At 39.0% G+C, this 20281-nt stretch overlaps 1 protein-coding gene across 11 annotated transcripts in view; it reads right to left on the reverse strand.

The window, feature by feature from the left end:
• Window positions 1-20281, reverse strand: part of shank3a (SH3 and multiple ankyrin repeat domains 3a) — a 136200-nt gene that overhangs the window by 84906 nt on the left and 31013 nt on the right. For all 11 annotated transcript variants that reach the window (XR_005114226.2, XM_037450566.2, XM_037450563.2 and 8 more), the window contains 2 exons: window positions 1861-2064; window positions 849-920 (listed from right to left, as the gene is read on the reverse strand). Coding sequence is in view for 10 of the 11 variants with exons in the window: in XM_037450566.2 (XP_037306463.2) it covers window positions 849-920; window positions 1861-2064 (276 nt within the window). In the remaining variant the exon portion in view is untranslated. The remainder of the gene's footprint in view (window positions 1-848; window positions 921-1860; window positions 2065-20281) is intronic.

Raw genomic sequence — 20281 nt, forward strand, 5'->3', positions numbered from 1 at the left:
CTTTCTGCTTCTGTTAATACCTAGTTACTTATATACAAAGCAGCCATAACCAAATGACTGTTTCATACAGTATCAACCTGATCTGAAAACTAAATATAGTACCAGTCAAAAGTTTGGATACATTTTCTCATTCAATTCAATGAAAAAGTGTGTCCAAACTTTTGACTGATACTGTGTCCACCAATCTATTTAATCTATTCAAACTATGAACTATTTTTCTTCAAGCGTTTGTTGAATGTCCAGGAAAGTATGTACTAAAAAATTCAAATATATATGAGATGTATCCTGTGTCATGCTACATTGCATTCGAGCTTGTATGTTTGTATGTTCTGCAAGATATTATGTGTTTAACAAGGACGAATATAAAATGTCCTATCTGCTGAGTACCGTATGTTAACAAAAGCTATTACACACAGCTTGGTTTAACATCGGTATTTCACATAATTGGAAATCAGTTAAATTACTTTGACCTTAACTTTCACCTATTCACTATCACTTCCATGGCAACACAAAATAGACAATCATCAAGCATACGTTGTCCCTCATGCAAAGCTCTTAGAGCCCTGCGTGGCCTAGATAAAGATCTCCAATTCCACATGACTGAACCAACAAACACACGTTCCGGCTGCCAGTGATGGCCTTTTTCCAAACAGTGTATACCAAATTGCAGCATAGAACTTCAGAGAGCCTCACAGTAGTTGCTGTAACCACTTGACCTCCTTTCTATCCAAGCTTTGACCAACGCTCTTTGTTCTGCACGTGTGCTCTTCACTCACTCTAAAAAGGTTACACGAAGCACAAGCTATTCAGATGTCCGGTTCACCGAGTGCATTTCTGTTTGGTCTTACCTTGGTATGGAGCTTGAACAGCTGCTTTTCATCCAGGTGACTCTGGGTGTACACACGTCTTTTATAGCGGAACTGAAAAACAACAACAGACATAAGAGGCTAGGCAGATAGAACCTTTAGTCAAAACTACAACACATTGTAGAATTTAAAATTCCAACATTAATCTCATCAGTAGCTATGACAACAGTGCAATGGATTATTTCACAGTTGTTAGAATACAACAAATAAGGAACATTTACAATCCAAACTTTTCAAAAGACTGATGATTCTCAGTCTGTTTTTGCAGTTTAGTTGTTCAATAGGAAGGTTTCACCAAACACTAATATCTATAACAACTGGGTGTGTGTGTGTGTGTGTGTACTGCATGCAAGCATTAGTGTGTGCTTGTGTCTGCACTTGAGTGGTGTTCCCCAACAGGGTGATTCCACAATGGAGCAGCTAATCCAAACCCGTCATCATCTCTAGACACAATGATGTAGTTATTAATAATAGCAGTACCTCTCAATGCATCAGAGCTTTACAATAAACTGAAGATCAACATGGAAAGTAAATCTGTATCTTTGACACATCAAATAAGTGGCCAGTTTGAAAAACTACATATACTATATTTTAAGACAACTTTAAAATGACTTAAGCGAATACTATACAGGGCTGGGGGCTGGACTACTAACTGAACAATGATGTAAATTATTGTCTAGTATTATTATCATACAATTATTGGCAATTGTTAGATATATGCTCGGAGTACTACTACGTTATTTACTAATGCTCCTAACCGTGTTTGCTAATGTTAGTCTCTTGGTGTCTGTAGAACTCATGAAATACTCCACCTGTATCTTAAAAAGCTTTGTATTAATAATAAAATTAATTTGTAGTTAATATACTGTGTCATTGAAGTTGGGTAATGTCAATGTCATTTACACATAACTATGAAACCACTACTTTATCCATCTCTGGCTCTCTCCTGCCAACATGGCTTAAAGCCTCATACATACACATGATCCATACCTACCTCCAGGTAAGGTACGGGAGCAAGGGATGGGAAAGGGTATTCCCTTAGCTGTCTCTCCTCATCAAGAAACTTGCCAGCCTTGCCGTTGTAGGCCGGCTGGAATAGGCCGTAGTTGAGCACATCCTTCAGGCTCTGGTTGAGCGTGCACAGGATTCGCTGCTTGGACTGCCAAATTGGAGCATCCACATTAAATTTCATACATTTCTGCAGAGAAGAGCAAAAGAGGATAAAGGGTTCAGTACTTCCTCTTTCTAAATTTTACATAGTGCACATGTTACGGTGAACAAAGAGATTGAAGAGTGATATTTTATTGAATCACACAAATATAATGTTACGGTATTGAAAAAGGTGCTACAATAATAAATCGTAATTCTTGCATTACAGAGGGTATATTAAACTTCCAAAGTCATGCCCGGGGAGAAGCTAGGCCCTTTATTATAATAAGCAATTCACAAAGGTAAGGCAGTATTTCAACATTATCCATTAGTTTTCACAAAAGGTCATCCCAAAAGCCAGCGGTAGTCAGCAAACTAAAGTAAACAAAGCATTAATACGAAGCAAAAGCTCTTACAGAAACACTCAGCTGACACCCATATTGCAGCAGAATACATTTGGTTCTAAATGTGAGTGTGCAATATTATTCATGCTCAAAAAAGCTAAAGCCTGTGGGAGGAAGACCACCAATTTGGTTAAATTCTGTGATCAAATAAGAAAATGTGTACATAATATATAAATTGAAAGATATCAAATGGATTTTACATTTGGTTAACTGTTAATTGAACTGCACATACTTGTAATACAAGTCCACAGGCCTCATTAACCAATATCTTCCTAAGTTATTTCTTGCATTTGTTCCTAAGAAAGTTCCTAAGAAAAGTCTACATGTGCTTCACGACGTGTTCCTAAACAGCAGAATAGTTGGCAGATGTGGTCTATTGAATCCCAATATGTCGTAAATTGGGAGGCAGTGGGGAAGACTCCAAAAAGTAATTGATTTGAATTGAAGGCAAAGCAAGGCTGGTTAATTGACATAGGCCCACTTCATACACCATGGCAATTCAAAGTGCTTTACAAATGAGCAGAAGTGTAAGTGTAGTGTGTATTTATTTAAACAAACATATAATTATGTGTAAAAAAATAAAAATACTAAGTTGCAAAATTATAAAGGAGAGAAATACTCAATTTTTGAATTAGAATGGACGAAAGCGCTATAATTGCCTATTTTGCGAAAACATGTCAGCTCTCAATTGTGTGTAAGAGTTCTCCGTAAATTTTGTTCTTACCTGAGAACAAATCCCAAATAATAAAACATTGGTGAATGCCAGAATCTGTGTGAAGTGGGGAAGCACAAATTTGTTCTTAAGAACATTTGGTGAAAGAGGCCCAATGGTTTATTGTGGCCAGGCCAAGCACTTCCCTCTATCTACCACATTGTGGAGCCGGAGAGAGAGAGTGTGCAAAACACACAAGTAATGAATCGATTACTGCCGCCTGCGATATTGATTTGCCACTTCAACTCTATTCTGTTCAGCATCGTCGTGTTTGTGACTCGGAAACAGATGAGTTGGTTATTTAACAGACACAGACACAAAATGTAATGTTTTTATGAAGAAATATATGTTGTCAAAGTAGAATACACAGACAGAAAACAGAATGGTCAGAATTGTATAATGTTTAATTATCCAAAGAATGGAAATGACTTTGGGTATTCCATGGAATGGGTTGAGTATGGAGTTGCACAGGTGCTTTAAATATTGAGTAGGAGTTGTGGGTTTTGTGGATTTAGCGTAATTCAACTGAGACAACACGGCAGAAAGCAAAGCACTGAAATAGCACTCAGTGCTAATGTGAAAGAAAATAAATGTGGAACCAACATAAATAAAACGAAAATGTGTTCGTCTTGAGTGGGATCCAGTTTACCCCTGTGGAGAGACTTGTCATGTCCTTTTCAAGTGGGGAAACTGGACACATTTAAGCACAGAAAGCAACTTGACATCCATAGATAACTTTTGTGCAGTACTCTACGACAGCTGCTTGGAAACCTGAGGAATAAAAAGCCTAGGAAGATATTTCCTCAAAACTCTGAAAGCTACCATCAAATAAAGCTTTGAAAAGAAGGCTGCCTTTTTACTTGAGATAGGTTGTCGTTTTTCATGACAGTGCGAGACGATGGAGGGTTGCAGAGACTAAGGGCTTAAGATAGGAAGGCCCCTTGGGCCGGTCTAGTCTTAACAGGGAACTCTTACAATCTACTCGCAGACACACAGCAATAAATAAACATTGACAAAAATCCATCCTTAACCAGAACTAATTTCTCAAGAAAATGAACAGGGGTATCGTCAACTCAAAAACAAAAGCCATTGCAACACGTATCAACTCTTATTTTGGAGGGTAAGCATTTGGGGATAAGTTAGATATAAAGTATATAGCTCTTTTATGTCTTCATGAAATGGTCCATCAAATGAAAGCGTGAAGCGTTATTTGTCACATGTCACATTCACAATAACAGATGAAAACTCCAAAACATAATTCATCAACTGCCAAGGCATAGAAAAGGATTTTTCAATGTATTATTTTAAAAAACTACAAAATTTAGGGCTTATGCACACATATGTCTCAAGTTGTTAATACCCTTTGTTTTAAGAATTTAGTGAAATATTTCACAATCTGCTCGGCTTATTTAATCTGTGATGATGTAAAATAAAATACATTTTGATGCAATGTTTGCTGGAGAGGTTCATTTTGGTCATAAAAAAATGTCAGGTCCCATTAGGTTGTATTTTTATGTCTACAGAAAAGAATGAGTCCATCAAATCCTCTTGCTGAGTCAGAGAGACAACATGCACTCTCATCGACTTCAATTACACCGTCTATGAGATGGGTTCACATACTGTACGTGTAAGTCAAAGCCCTCCAATGGTTTGACTGAATAGAGCTGAATGTTGGGCCACATGAAGGGTAGAGTCTGCAGTTAAGAAAAAATATAACTTTAGGGCCAGTGCTCATAGGGAAAGTCTAGTTGGCGTCTTCTTCAGGTACATCCGAGACCCTTTCAATCAGGCAAGATTATCAGGTTAGAAGAGAAATCTTTTTGTTGCTTACTTATTTGATGTGTATTTCATTACTTCACTGTGATATATATTTGATTTTCCTCTGTTATGTTTTTTGGGGTCCTAATCTTTTGTCATCATAGGCGTGTGGACAGCAGTTTCAAGCAGAATTCTTAAACTGGGAAAGTGGTCAAACTCTACAACCCAACTTCCCGTTTTTCTTATCTTAGCCCAGATTTCACTGGCAGCGCACACTGTACTAGTTAAGTATGTGTGCACCGCTTGTTCTCAATAGCTGCGTGCTCCTTTGTGGTAGGTCGAGTTTGCTTAAATTCACAAAAAAATGAATTTTACAATACAACCCTCACACCTCAAAGGCGCACGCTGCCATGCCATCCATCGCACCATGTCTCCTTTCCTTCTCACCTCACGGGTATAACACTGACACTGAAGCATAGGCAGTAAAAATAACAACTGAAGGTTTAACACTCATTTCAGCTCCATTAATCAAACAAAGGCTTCACTTACTTCTTTTAGGATTTAGTCAAAAAAGGCACAATGTGTAGGACTTGGTGCGCTCTAGACGTGTGTCGCAGACAAAAAACACCTAATTACCCCTCTGCTCACCCCAGCATTTAAAGCACCATCCTGTCCTCTGCCCTCTTCTTCTGGCTGCTTTGTTGCAGCCAACAGAGAAGTTTACAACAAAAACAGAGATTTTATTTATCGTGCATGCTGCGCTTGTGTGAACGTGGAGGCGATGGTTTACGGTTTCTGTTCACATGGATTTAGATCATTGCGTATTCAAAGCCAGCCAATCAGAGCCTAGTTGGGTACTGGCTCAAAAGTCCTCTTTGCAGCTCTAATCCCCAATTTAATCCAAGTTAATTTGGATAAAAGGGAACAGTTACACCTGAGAACGTTTCTCGATGGAATACATTTTGAATACTGTCCAGTAACTGGGGAAATTATCCCAAAAAAATGTGAACTGTTTGTGTCCGTTCCATCTGGCAGGAGGCTGAGGTCCATCAGGACCAAGACCTCACGGCACACAAACAGCTTCTTCCCACTGACTGACTCTGACATTGCTTTTTCCTCTCCGCTGCACATCCCTTCATGGTCCAAATTATTATTGTCCAATTCTATGCACCAGCCGCCATGTCAAATTCCTTGTATGTCTAACAAACTTTGGCAATAAAAGTTCCTGAGTCACCAATCTCATCTTCATCATTCTATTTCCATCATCCTCTCTCAGGTGCCATGTTTGATCACTCATATAAAGCCCTGATCTTAACGATCCAAAGTAAAAAAATGTCTCAAAGCAGATTTTGAGATGTTGCAATAATGTACTATAATATTGTACAATTCTGTACGATATTATAGTACGATATTTATCTTTTATCATACTACAGCGTGCATGTGAATTAAATAATGTTTGGAGGTTTGATTGTACAAAACAAGACATTTAAAGGCAAGCTTGATTTTTCACTTTTTTATGTTGCAGCCCTAAATTATATGACGAACCACTTACACATTCATGCTTTTCTATGGTAAAATTTCCAGTGTAAAGTATTCGAAATTCAGCTAATGTAGAAATGTAAAAAAAAGCTCCAATTATGCAGTCCATTAAGCCATCAAGTCATACAGTCAAAGACATACAGTCAATGGTACTGCTGCACTCCTGTGAAAAGCTAAGGGGCTTAGGCGTCGACAAGGGGATTTTTTACATCAAAATAAGAGTATTAGAGTAGAATAATAAGATACTGCAGTAGCATATACTTCGGTGGAGAAAGAGCAAACTGGGGTGCTGGTGAAAACATCTGCATGTCTTCCTCTGTGTTTACATGTGCTGACATGGTGAATTTGGAGGTTCATCAACAGTCAAACTCAATCACACACTGGCTAAGATCAGAGTAACAGAATCAAACATTCTCCTCTTTAGTGTCCTTCTTGTCTTCACATTCTTTGATCTAGTGCCAAGTCTTGATCTTCTCTCCACTTAGATAAGAGTCATAAGTGAAGGGCGATTGGATAGGAGAGTAGTGGAGAGTAGGAGCTTGAGGGAGAGGAAGGATCAAACTGAAGGTCACACTTGTGACAGCGAACAGAAAACGCATAAATGAAGACAAAGAAGGGGCATCATTAAACTAATCACCACATTAGATGACCTAAAAAGCTAAACTGATCACTGGGCATTTTGTGGGTAAAGCTAATTAGATTAGTTGCTGTGACTTCACTGTGTGGTTGAAACAAGGAGAGGCATGCGTCTAATGTTAGCATCAGCATCTCTGTGTGAGAGTGAGATTTGGTTCAAAGCACAACACTGGTGTCTCATCGGGCGACAGAGCCAGGGAAACCCAGCGAGTTCCTGTGACACGACCACATCAACTAGGCTACGTAAAGCGGTGTTCAGCTTCATTCGGCGTCGTCCATGTGACTCACATTGCTAAAAGGGGAAAAAAGAAGAGTTGAACCCCTTTCTCTGCCACCTAAACCTGAAGAAAGAAAATCCTTACATAGCACATACAGAGTAGATAGGTCACTTCTAAATAGGAGAAAACCCCTAATAATATTTGTATTGCATTACACGGCTTTTTTTTAAATTGATATAACTTTTTGAATTTTCCTTCTTTCTAACTACTAACTAAACTAAGATCTGAAAAGCTAATACTATTTCCAGCCTCTTAAAACCACACATTAATTAATTCAAACAACTACAATCTGTTGAGAGAAGTCTACAATCAAGGGGTAACTCTATGCTTACCTCAAAACTTTACATGTGTGTCTCTCAAATTAAGATGTGAGGAACTAATGCTAATCTAATCTAATTAACATGTTAAACCCAAAGTTCTGAATCCACATTAATCATTTCAAACAAGTTCATTTTATGGTGGAGTGATTTTGTGGGAAATAAAAACACAAACCAGCACGATGACAAGTTCAAGTAGGTGCAAACAGGTTGTGAAAGTGAAAACAATCACAGAAATACTTCAGACTTGCACTGTCCCGGTTTAAAGCAGGGCCCAGAAGTCGCGTACTTTCTGCTTCGTTTGTGTAGGTTTGTTAGTGATTACGCAAGCAAGGATGATATATGGAGCAGGACGTGACTTGGTATCTCTAAAGGTGCAGATGGCATCCAGTTACAAAAGAAATAGACAGGGCATTGTTGTTGCCTTTTAGCAAGAAGTGATACATCGACAGAGAAGAGAATGGAGAGTGAAAAGAAGCAGTGAATTGAGATGATGGAGTGTCATGACTCCCACCCAGCCCTGTTTTGTTCTCCAAAGACCTTTGCACTGATGACATATGCAGTAATTAACAGTGCTGAGTCTTCTACTGGATGTGAGAACAGCTAGAAGTCCTCCTAACCAATGCCCTTAAAGGACAATACGTATCACCAGTCAAACTAACATGCAAACCAGATCCTTCAATTCAAATGTATTAGTATAGCACCATATTATATATATAACCCGGATGAGTCGAACAGCAGTGACCTACTAGTGTAAATAAATGAAAAGTCACCGTCTTTTGCTGTTCTCCTCCCATGGCTGCCTGCGGTTCCTTCTGTTTGGCCAGAGTCCAGGAGACAGTATGTGCATATGTTTATCTGTCTCAATCTGGGGATCCACTGGAAGTAAACTCAGCAAATGCAATACAAGCTAATAGTCCATCATCCTTCAGACCTCCTTATTTCATAGCACAGTTAAGGCTGCAATTTATGATGGATGAGCAGCGAGAGGTAGCTCATAGGTAAATGATTCACTCATTGTCTCTTTAAACCTAACACTCGTTAGGTATCCACTTTGTATCCACAACCTACGTCTCTACCTGAACTGTCTTTTCTTCTGCTTTTCAGAACACTTTCAATGCTGTTTTTCAAGTAAGAATCACTATTCATTGGCAACAGAAATAACCAGCGATAAATCCTTTTTCTGATTTATAGGCAATAGTTAAATAATATTCAAGGGTGTCAATTAAATCACAGACCTGGAAGCAGAGTTGTAGTCTAATGCTTCTCTGAAAACCTACTAAACCCTATTGAGACTGTGTCTGTCCCACAGACACTAAAATTATTTTAATCAAAGGTAAAAATTTTAGGAGGGGTAATAAAACTTATAACCAACAATTCAGCAGTGCAACACAAAAAGATTTTTTTTTTTAAGAGTGTTAAATGCAAACACTTAAACATCAGATCTAATCTAAAGCTGTAAAACCATATAGATGCATTTTAGCTTGGCTGTCTAATGGATAATATGTCAGCCTAAATCACTCCTATAACTCATGTTAGTACTCATATTTCTCAAGGCAGGAGAGGTGGAATAGCAGCTATTGTTGACTTTTTTTTGCCTATTAATAAACCCTACATCTAATCTAAATTATAACTCATTTGAAAGCCATGTTCTTGTTATTTTGCACGCGACCTGGAAAATATAGAAGTTTCTGTTTGTTGTAATATACAGGGCCCCAGTTCCCTATTTAGAATTTAGAGTTCTTCGGCCTTTAAACAGATCATTATTGTGGGGGATTTTAATATTTGTGTGGTTGTCAATGATGACTATATCTCATTTCATTTGATTGGTTTCTGTCAGAGTAAAACCCGCTTCTAATCACACCCTCAACTTTGTTCTGGTGTATGATTTTAAAATTAAACTTTAAAATTAAACTTAATAGTCTTTCCACGGACTTCTCTTTTATTGGAAAATGACCTAATACTTTTTGTATTCCTACTCTCGGAATGTGAAGTTTCTACAGCAGATGTCTATCTAATACCGGAGCCACGTTCAAAGAAGCCTTACGTCAATCCGTCACAGATGGATCATCTCACGATGGGTGTTGCAAGTTTTGCCTTTGCTACTGCTAGACCAGATTACTTAAATTTCTCATTATCAGGCTGCGCTAAGCAGTCCCTTGAGTCTCTCCAGTTGATCCAGAATGCTGCAGCAAAATAGATCATATGACTCCTGTATTAGCTTCTCTGCGCTGGCTCCCTGTTAAATGAAGAACGGCACTTGTCCTGTGTCAAAGAGAGGGTTTCGGGACATAGGTGTTTGTATGTGTGCAGATTGTAAAGCTCTATGGGGGCCAATTTGGAATTTGTGATTTTGGGCCATACAAAATTAATTGAATTCTCTAAAAAAAACTTTATTGAAAGGCAGTAGATTGTCTCAGTCTCAGTTTTATCAAGAGCTTAACTGGCAAGAGCTTCTCTTTGAAGCATATCTTTTGCAGTTTTTAGGTTGCCCAAACAGTATGTCATTACATTTTAATAATTATCACTGTTACAACAACAATTTAAAGGCCCTGAACCATAGTCTTTTATTCACTAATGGTGACTCAGAATCAATCCATGAATCAATCCAAAAATAATATTAACGAACGTTTAAGTCAGCCAATTAAAATCCTTTTAAAATAAAAATCCTGAGGCAGAAAGTATCCTTCTTGCATCACCAAAATATGTTCAGACACCTATGGTGAGACCAAACAACAGCTACCTTTTCTCATCCTGTTATTACTGCATGTCGCAAGTCAACGATGAAATATTGCCGTTAAAAGTGAACACGTTATGAGGACACATCTGGCTCAGGACAAACTCATTTATACACAGCATATCTCCATTTGTGTCAGCCTCCACACACAACTTTTGTGAAATTAGACCGTGTGACCCCTTTAGGTGATCACACTACAGCTGAGCCTTTTAACAGCTGACACACATCTGTTTGATGTGGGGCATTATCAGCTCCATGAACAAGCCTCTCTTTTTAATCGTGAGCATTACTGGCCATCGGCAACTCTCTCAAGGTCTATGCATCAGGGTTTTTGTTATTTGGTTCTTCTCATTTTTCCCATGAAATTCAGTTGGTCTGAAATATCTCTATCTTTCCAGTTTCAACGTGCACTCAAAATCATTGAATAGGGCTAAAAAAATCCGGGTATGTTAAATAAATCAGTGTTGGAGCTAAAAAATAGATTCAAAGAACTATTTCTCCAGGATATTGAAATCATCCAAAGATACGCAGCTATACACAATTGATTTTTGAATCAATCTCAAAATCCCATAGTATTAAATGACCATAGTACCCCAGGGTTTACATCTGAATTATTAAACTACAATACCCCTGTGACCAGGAGAGGAAAACAGCATTGATTGAATTAGCTCAGATTAATGAGCTACAATCAAGATTCAGGCACCCTGAGAGACACCTTGCACACAGCACAGAAAATGCTGCGGCTGGAATTTCCCTAAATTTGGACAAAGGCACGCGATTCATACAGTCCATTTGAAATGAGTAGTTGAGTTTAATTTGTGTTGAAGTGGAATGTTGTCAAGGAACGCAGATTGGATTGCTAGGATGTTATTATAATCCACTGAATGCTATCAGTAGTACAGCATCAATCTGAGTGATGAACCACAAATACATGACTATCGACAAAATCAGCAGAAATGGTTTACGCAACAGGTGGCATGATTAACCTTTGCATCCGAATCTTATAATAGGCTGGAATTCTACATGTTCTCTGTCTGCAGGCACATGTTGTACACAAGTAAGTAGGCTAAGAACAGGACTTAGCAGTAAGGGGTGCATTTGAGGAAAGTAGAGAAAAGTGATAGCGTACTACTGCAAAAGAGGGTCAGTGTGCAAGAGACAAGAAAGAGCGACTGTGAGCCAGGAAAAGAGGGAGAGATTACAGATCTGTAGTTCCAGCGTCAAATTGAGCAGCTTTAAATGCTGAGACTGAACCTTATCTTTCATCTGCAGAGGACCCTGGACCTGAATCTGTAAAGAGCTAGGAGGCTGTAATCTTTGGTCAGCGGCCACTGGCAGCTGCTTTACATTCAGCATTTGTTCTTGTTTGTACTGCAAACTCTCACTCTCACTCGTATCAGATGACCGCAATAGTTCCTTGAACTCTCCTTCAAGTCACCGCTGGTGAATGGTAGATTTCTACATGAATACGGCCTTAACATTACTACAGTAATAACTGTTTTCCATACGCAAAGAACAACAGGAGGGTCCATTTCTTGCAGCAACACTGCCGCATCCCTGAAAGGAAATAGTTTACAGACTTGAGGCACTAATGGTGCATTTGTGAAGAATGGGAGGCCTTGATAAATAACTGATTGCACACATAATACACTGTGCACAACTCACACTTCAACAAATGTAAAGTACTTACACTCAAGATGTGCCAAGCAGCCGTTCAGCCTAGCTGGTTGCCAAGGAAACTTACTGAAATTTTCAAATTGGCAAAAGGAGCCTGTAGTTAAAGATTTTTAAGCGTATGAATTTCTTCAAACACTGTTCAGTAAGATGACCCACTTCTCATCTTCCCAGACCCATTTGTGTAGTAAAGCCACAATTTATTTAATCAATACCGTATTTTCGCGACTATAAGGCACACTGGATTATAAGGCGCACCTTCAATGAATCGCCGATTTTAGAACAGTTTTCCTATATAAGGCGCACCGGATTATAAGGCGCATAGAATAGAAGATACTGCAGTAAAACGTTTGACTGGGGCTGCGTTATGCATCCACTAGATCGGGCTGTGCTAAATCAAACGTTATTAAGCGTTTACTCCCATGGTAACGTTGTTCAAACGTTAATGTGGATATTAACAATATCTCTGAACCTCCAACTTCGTTCTTGATTAATGAAAACATTCTTGGCAAATGCTGTCGTGCATCTTGCCCCGAGAGGCAGCGCTGGAACAGACGGTGGCGCCTCGCGGCGGACCGTCAGCGCGATCCCGACATCCAACTACGAGCTTTTTAACTACAGAAGCTTTAATATACGCTGTTGGAGCTGGAATTACCGCGGCTGCTGGCACCAGACTTTCCCTCCAATGGATCCTCGTTAACCAGTATGGATCAACCAATTGATCCATATATATGGCACTCCGGATTATAAGGCGCACTGTGGTTTTATGAGAAAGCCAGTCGCGAAAATACGGTAAATACATTTTTATCAATTAGTTTTTTATGGGGTAAATATTTTATAATTTAAAAAGTATACCCCCAAATAAATCATTGTGTAGAATGTTGGAAGGTGTTTCAGGGGACAAAGCAATCTAGAAAGATACCCAGAATACATTTCTGCTATTGTTGCTTTTTCTTAAAGATTTGCCTAATGAACTGTCGCACAGCTTCTTTGATCTTTAAAGTGATCCGGCTCTCTTAAGTCCGTAGGCACCGTGTTTCACTAGTTAAATCCGGGGTGTTATGATTTATTTACTTAATATTGTTAATTTATGTGCAAAGTAGACTCCGCTTCAGAAACCTTGTCCTGAAAACATTGGTTATTATTACTTGGTCTTTTTTTTGCGATTCTTGTCATCTTTCATCACAATTCAGACTGATTGTCACAATCTAAAATCTTGCACCTATCGAGTTTCCTTTGCTTTCTGGGTATAAGTAATATTACACTTGTGAGAAGTGTTCTCCCTGCACAAATTCAATGAATATCCAGCCTAACCCTGTAACAATAGCTCACTATGATTGCGCTGTTATTAATGTCTCCATCTATTCCCTGGTTTGTCTCAGACTAGACACAGGGAGAAAGAAATAGAGAAAAACAAAGAAGGAAAAACAACTGAGAGGAAGTCAACAGGGTGAGTGAATATAAAAGGGATAACTTCAAAGAAGGGAAAATCAATAAACCAATCAAAGATTTAAATGAGAGTTGGCTATCCCGTAGAGAATAATGAGCATTTTTTATTTAATTTATTAGTATCCAAAACCGCCTCCCTTAAAATACAAAATTGAGTCTCTTTGTTACATCGCTCTAAGTTATTTCCCTTCATCTGCGATGCAAGACAGTATCTGCACTAAATGAATAACAAGCTTGTTGAGGAACCAACTGACCCTTTGTAAGTCCAGCCCTCCAACAAAGCCTGCCCAAATACAACGTAGCATCTGCCAGTCAAACGTTTTACTGCAGTATCTTCTATTCTATGCGCCTTATAATCCTTTGCGCCCTATATAGGAAAATAGTTCTAAAATAGGCGATTCATTGAAGATGTGGCTTATAATCCAGTGCGCCTTATAGTCGCAAAAATATGGTACATGTTAAATTGTCTGTGTACATTTGTTACAAGGAAGCGTTAGAAGGAGATGTTATTAAACCAGTGGAGCTGACATTAGTGTATTACAGTAAGTTAGCATGTCGTTAACTAGTGTTTAACACTAACTTCTAAAGGTGTAAAGACTGAAAACACACGCTGCTTTTGCTTTTTAATGATTGTAACAGAATACATAAAGACCTACATTAAGACGTACTCATCTTTACTCATCTACAGGATCAGTTTTTTTCCTTGAATTATTATGTTTTCTTATCAATCAGGTAACGTAGTCCACTTTTACACAGTGCTTTGAAGGGCATAACTTCTATCTTCATCCTTATAACCTACCTTTGCAGCCAAATAATGCTGACATTCTGGATTTATGCTTCAAAGGCATCGTTTTGACCTTCTGTCTGAAGTCTCTTTTTAATCTATCTAAAAATGCAATTATATTTATTGAGGGAATAAGGTTAGTGCTGGTCACCACGGTACATCTAACAGTTTGACAGGGTAGTAGTGGGTCAGTTCAGAGGAAAATCTTCACATCTGTGAATAAACTGATTTGTGCGTGAAAATACTAGTGTGAATAAACTTTGTGTTCAATGGTTGTTTGGAATAACTGATTTAAAAACACGCTCTGGCTCACCCTCCAATATGCAAGAACATTGCACTACACATCTTACCACCCTTATCCCTCTCTCTGCATTATTTCTCTTTGTGTAGGACCTTCTGGACTGATGAAAGATACAAAAATAGCAAGAAACATAAGATCAAGGGAAACAGCGTTACACTGGATCAATCTCTCTCAATAGCTGTTGGGTAAACTGAGGAAGGAATTTGCGAGCCACGTCTTGGGCCCCTGCGGCCACTGTACATAAACCTAAAAATAGCAACATGGGAGAATTGGAGGCATTACAGAGAGACGTTCACCAATTTTGGATGCAACATTACGTATGTTACATATGTGCATTATTAGAAATATTCATGAGAAAACACATATTGTAAATACAGACAAATTAACAATGTTTACCAATTAATAACAGAAAGCTCAGTGACATAGGGCAGGTAGTGAATTCTTCACTTCTCAAACTCAAGATTGGAGTTGGAGTCCTGATGATATAATCCCCACAGCAACCAAATCCTGAAGGTAAGACGGAGCCGTTGGAAAATCATTAGAGAATCACAGCCCAAACAATAAATGCTCTGGACACAAAGAAAGTGCAGACCCACCATCTTAAGGCAAATACTACTGTAAATGCACGATGTTCAATCACTGTACACCACCAATGCACAATGGATAAAAAAATCAAATCAAAAAGCGGACCACTTTCAGACTGCATCTCCCAATGAACTATCAGAGCTGCAAGCATCCAATAACAGGCACATGAATAATTGGATAATATGAGAGTATTTTTAAGTTACTACAGCACTAGACTGGTACCAATTATGTCGAGCTGTCCACGACCAAGGGCATTTCTTTTTGTTGCTGTTATTGCTTGATTTTAATCTGCTTGAAATGAGTCTAATAGAGTTTAATCTTTTTTTTAATGCAAGGTTGCAGTTGCTTTTTGAAAAGCGAGCAGGGGACATTCAAGTACGCACCCTATGACATCCAATCTGTCTTGCTTTGGCGTCCAAACAGTCAAAACAGGTACCAAGGCGGTCTTTGCTTACATATAATGCAGACAGCATGTGGGCACAATCCGGGACGTTTTATGAAATGTAAGTCTTGACTTAACTTCCCCACACACAAGCGTTCCTCTCTAGGGATAGAGCAAAGAAAAGATGGAGGAGAGGAAGAGAATGAAAGCTAGAATTTAAGAAAATAAGGGCGGATTAATACGGTGGCCGAGAAGGTTCAGACAAATACAAAAGCCACAACACAACGCGAACGCCACAACACAAAATACAAAAGCCACAACACAACCGCAAATGCCACAGCACGAACGCCACAAAACAACACAAAAGCGAAAACGGAAGTAGCTAAGTAACTGCCCATGGGTGTGAGCGTATTTTGGATAAACGGAGCTGGAGGATGCTAACTAACGTAAGCTAAAAGACGCATGGCGCCATTTAGCTAACGTTAGTTAACTAAATTCTAACTGTAGCCGCAAGGAATGTTTCACTAACTTCTTGAACGATCTGGCATCCTCCAGCTCCGTTCGTCAAAAATATGCTGGTTCCCGTGGGCGTTCCTCCAAAATACGCTAGCTCCCGTGGGTTACTTTCGTTTTCGCTTTTGTGTTGGGTTGCGGCGTCCAGTTGTGTTGTGGCATTTGCGGTTGTGTTGTGGCTTTTGTATTTTGTGTTGTAGCGTTTGCGTTGTGTTGTGGCATTTGCGGTTGTGTTGTGGCTTTTGTATTTGTCTGAACCTTCTCGGCCACCGTAGATTAATATTGTGTTATTTTTAAATGAAAATGTGTTAATCACAGACTTAGCAGAGCTTTTCTAGAGGCTATTCTTTAATAAAACATCTCCACTAATACTGCAACCAGAGTAAGCAGGAGGTTCAAATTAAGTATTTATCGAAATTTATATTTTCCAGCCTCTCCTTTGACCATAAAATATATCCAATAATATCCGATCGGACAGGTTGCTTTAAAGTACCAAGTGTGGAAACTAGACAGTTCCCATCTGCTGCATACAATCAGAAATCTTGCATTAAATTCAGTATTATAAACGCTTTAGACGAGAGAGTAATTTCATATGCTGTTGTTTTCCATGCAGATGTCTCTTGGGGTGTCGGCATTACAGGTGTGGATAAGGACAGGATCAATAAGATCATCAAGAAGACAGGATCAATTGTTGGCCTGACTCCAGGTTAGCTGGAATTCAGCCCAGAGCAGAGAACCAGAAGGAAGCTTAGGAGGGATCTTTCATCTGACAAGCATCCAGCACTTCCATGAAGACCAACAGGAGCAAACAGCTCCTGTTGCCACAATGCTCCACAGAAGCGCACTTTTGTTCCTGCAGCCATTAGGCTTTTTAATTAACAATTTAGATACAATGTGCTCTCCACCATTTATTAATTCAATGCATGCAGCAACTTTCTGTACAGATGGTAGTTGATGGTTGATGATGATAATTGGGACTGAAAAGATTACCAGCAAGCTACAGCATGCAGCGCAGGGCAGCTACGATAAGCATATATTTCACTTAGGATCCCAGTACTTAATTATCAGTGCAGTTGAAAGGTCATTAAAAAAGAACAGCACGTCATCAGGGATTTAATCAACGTTCAGGCAATTGACTCGTGGTACCTGTTACAACCTGTTTTTGTTTATCTTGGAGCCGTACTCTCGCTCTCTCTAAGACTAGTTGGGTAATAAAAGGTAATCTAAACATTTATAATGTTTGCATTCCTCTCCTGATTGAGAAAAAAGTTCACAGATCATTTAATTCAAATTCCAGCCTCCTAAGACTGAATGCCAGCAAGAGATAGGCCTGTCGCTTCAAGGACTACTTCTGAAAATAAACAGCTTGTAGATCTCAAACCAGTAGCAGATGTAGAGAATGCTTGATGGTCACAATGGAAAGCAAATCCTCCACCGCTAACACAGGCAGACCGGCCAAACCATGTTTGCAGACTTACAAACATGACATTGAGGAAGGCACAATGTTTGAGGGTTTATGTAAGCAATGTAAGCATGAACAATGTATACAGAATGGCATAGCCATTGCAGAACAAAGGGTTTGAGCAGTACCGAGGTTCAAAAACTTGGATTATGCAATAGCATAAATAGTCTATCATGAAGTAATGCACAAGGAGGAAGGCTAAATGTTGCAAGTGATGAAATGGGGAAGAGGCTACATTGATCAGAAAACATCCAACACATTTTTCTGAGGGAAGGTTATTTTTTGAAGTTGGATCAGGTGAGTTTTTGTTGAACAGTAGAGAGACATAATGCTAATCGGATCCCTGGCACAGTCCATAGTACCGGCTCTTTGTCTCCCGCTCCTGCACCTTTGCTTTTTCTTTCTCCCTTAGCCTCCTTATCTTGTCCCTTTCTTTCCCTTTCCAAAAGATAAGCTTTTGATGGATGTCAAATGTATGTATGTCTCAGTAAATAAAATAAAGACATGTGGGCGTAGGAAGAAAGTATAACTATGAGGCCCTGTTTATCACAGCAACGCCTCATGGTAGTCATTGGTCAGATAATGTCTGTGTAACTACTAGAAGTCAACTTGTTAAACTGTCTAGATGTCTGAATCCATGCTTGTACTGTTTTCTCAAGTTGTTGTAATCAAATGACCACCTGGCTGAGTAAAAATGTTGTAGAAACAACTATATAATCCGATTCACCCACACAATCAAAGAAGGCAAACAGACAATATCAGGGTCCAAACCTAGATAATCTCAATGATAAGGGAGGCTGAGAATGATAAATGACATTCTGGACTTGCACCACTATCAACAAAATTGTTTTCCAGGCAGTTGTCTCAATTGTGTAGGATGTACACAATGAGGACAACCAGTCTGTATTGTTCCATGTTGTATTTTGTACATTAATAATCATCACACCGTTGTACTTCTGACAGCAAACTACTATCTCTTAATGATTAAACAGGGAGAATGCAAAAATAGACACAACAAGAGAGGCAGACTATTTGTGTCAGTTTCTCCATCTCTGGCTGGAGATGAATGACACCCATTAGGAGTTTTTATCTTCAACCAATCATAGAAATTGAGTTTCGGTGGTTGCATATGAGGACTGACAAATGATAACTATGGAACTAACCAGACTTGGCTTAGTCTAAATCAAAAAACAACTCAACAAAGTGATTTCCATGCCGGGATAATTCATTTCTGGTAATAACTGGTTAAGTCTTCTTGACAAAGTTGACAGAATTGAAAACCTTCTCAATGGCATACCCAACTTATCCAACACTTGCCTCAAATACTCCTCATTCCACTTCGCCCAAGTCATCAGACAAGGTACCTACATTTAACACAAGCTAGGTTTGATAACTAAATATCTTCTCAAAACTGATATTACATGTACACATCCAAATCAGTTGTACAAGAAACATACAAATCAAATTCTTCATTCTAATTAGCTAAATGTTATTAATGGCAATTCAAGACAAAACAGCCACACCAGGTGTGTGAATTAGGTCATTTTGGCGCTCTTTCCTTCATTCCTGCTAAAAAGGAAAAGGAAAAGTTTGGCCTGCGGTGACGGTGATCTTTGCATGGTGCTTCATTGTGCTGATCCTTCAAACACAGCAGGAGGTGTGTAATCTAACTTCAATCTGACTCTTCTGGTGTAATCTCCAGCTCACTCAGAGTACACACAAGTCACTTTTGACTGCTCCATAAAAGATTCATACTGTCAGCGTCTGGCCATCTGTCAGCTGCCTCCATGTTTGCCCGTCAGACTTTCAGGCTCTCTGTCTGTTTTTCTTTCTGTCTGTCACCAAGTCACGCTGCATGTGCCCGTCAGTATATCGGACTGAATACGACTCCTTAAAAGAGGAACTAATGGTAACGGTAGTCCCTTGGCAATGGGATAACTAGGCTGTAGAACCGTGTGTGCATGTTTTTGTCTTTTCAGGTATGTCAGAACATTTTTAGGTATGCTTTCGTGTCTCAATTATATTCTGCGTGTGCATGTCTGTGTGCATGCGTGTGTGCATGTCTGTGTGCATGCGTGCATGTGTTTCAACTCATATGAAAACTGTTTTTACACACAGTGATTCTCTGGCACCTTTGGGGAATTCTCTGCTTTCTTTTCAACTGCTTTCCTTTTAGTTCCTGTCTTTTTTTTCTGCTATGCAGTAAGTGGCCTCACTACAATACAATGGGTCATTTCAGTCAAGAAGCCAGCAACAATGAGGTAATCAACAATGAAAAACACAAAAACAGCCTCTTGCCTTGGCGATCACTGTCTGGAGAATGAATGAAACGCATAATAAGATAAACTAAATCACACTCAGGAAGCCAACTCAGTAAATGAGAATGAGTATGTGTCTGGCTGCAGTTTGCAGTGATACAGGTCGATGACGTTTTCTTTGTAAATGTTGTAGCAGAAGAAGAGGTGTAAGTTGAATTATTGACACGGGGGCAAATTAGTAATAGAACAATTTTGCGTTGTTTCTTTTAAAATCCACGTGGCCTCTTAAGTCACATGCTACTGCCAGAAGAAGAGCATAGCTTTGGGATTTAAAGAGAGTGTTAAGTTGATATTTAATTTAGTTCATTCTACAGCCAATGTAAATGTCAAATCTGCATTTGCACTTCATTTCAGGGAATCGCTTTCTGTTTAAATTCGTGAATTAATGGAAAATGTAATGGTAATGTTGTGCTCAGC

Source organism: Pungitius pungitius, chromosome 6, assembly GCF_949316345.1.
Source record: "Pungitius pungitius chromosome 6, fPunPun2.1, whole genome shotgun sequence".
Taxonomy (NCBI): Eukaryota; Metazoa; Chordata; class Actinopteri; order Perciformes; family Gasterosteidae; genus Pungitius; species Pungitius pungitius.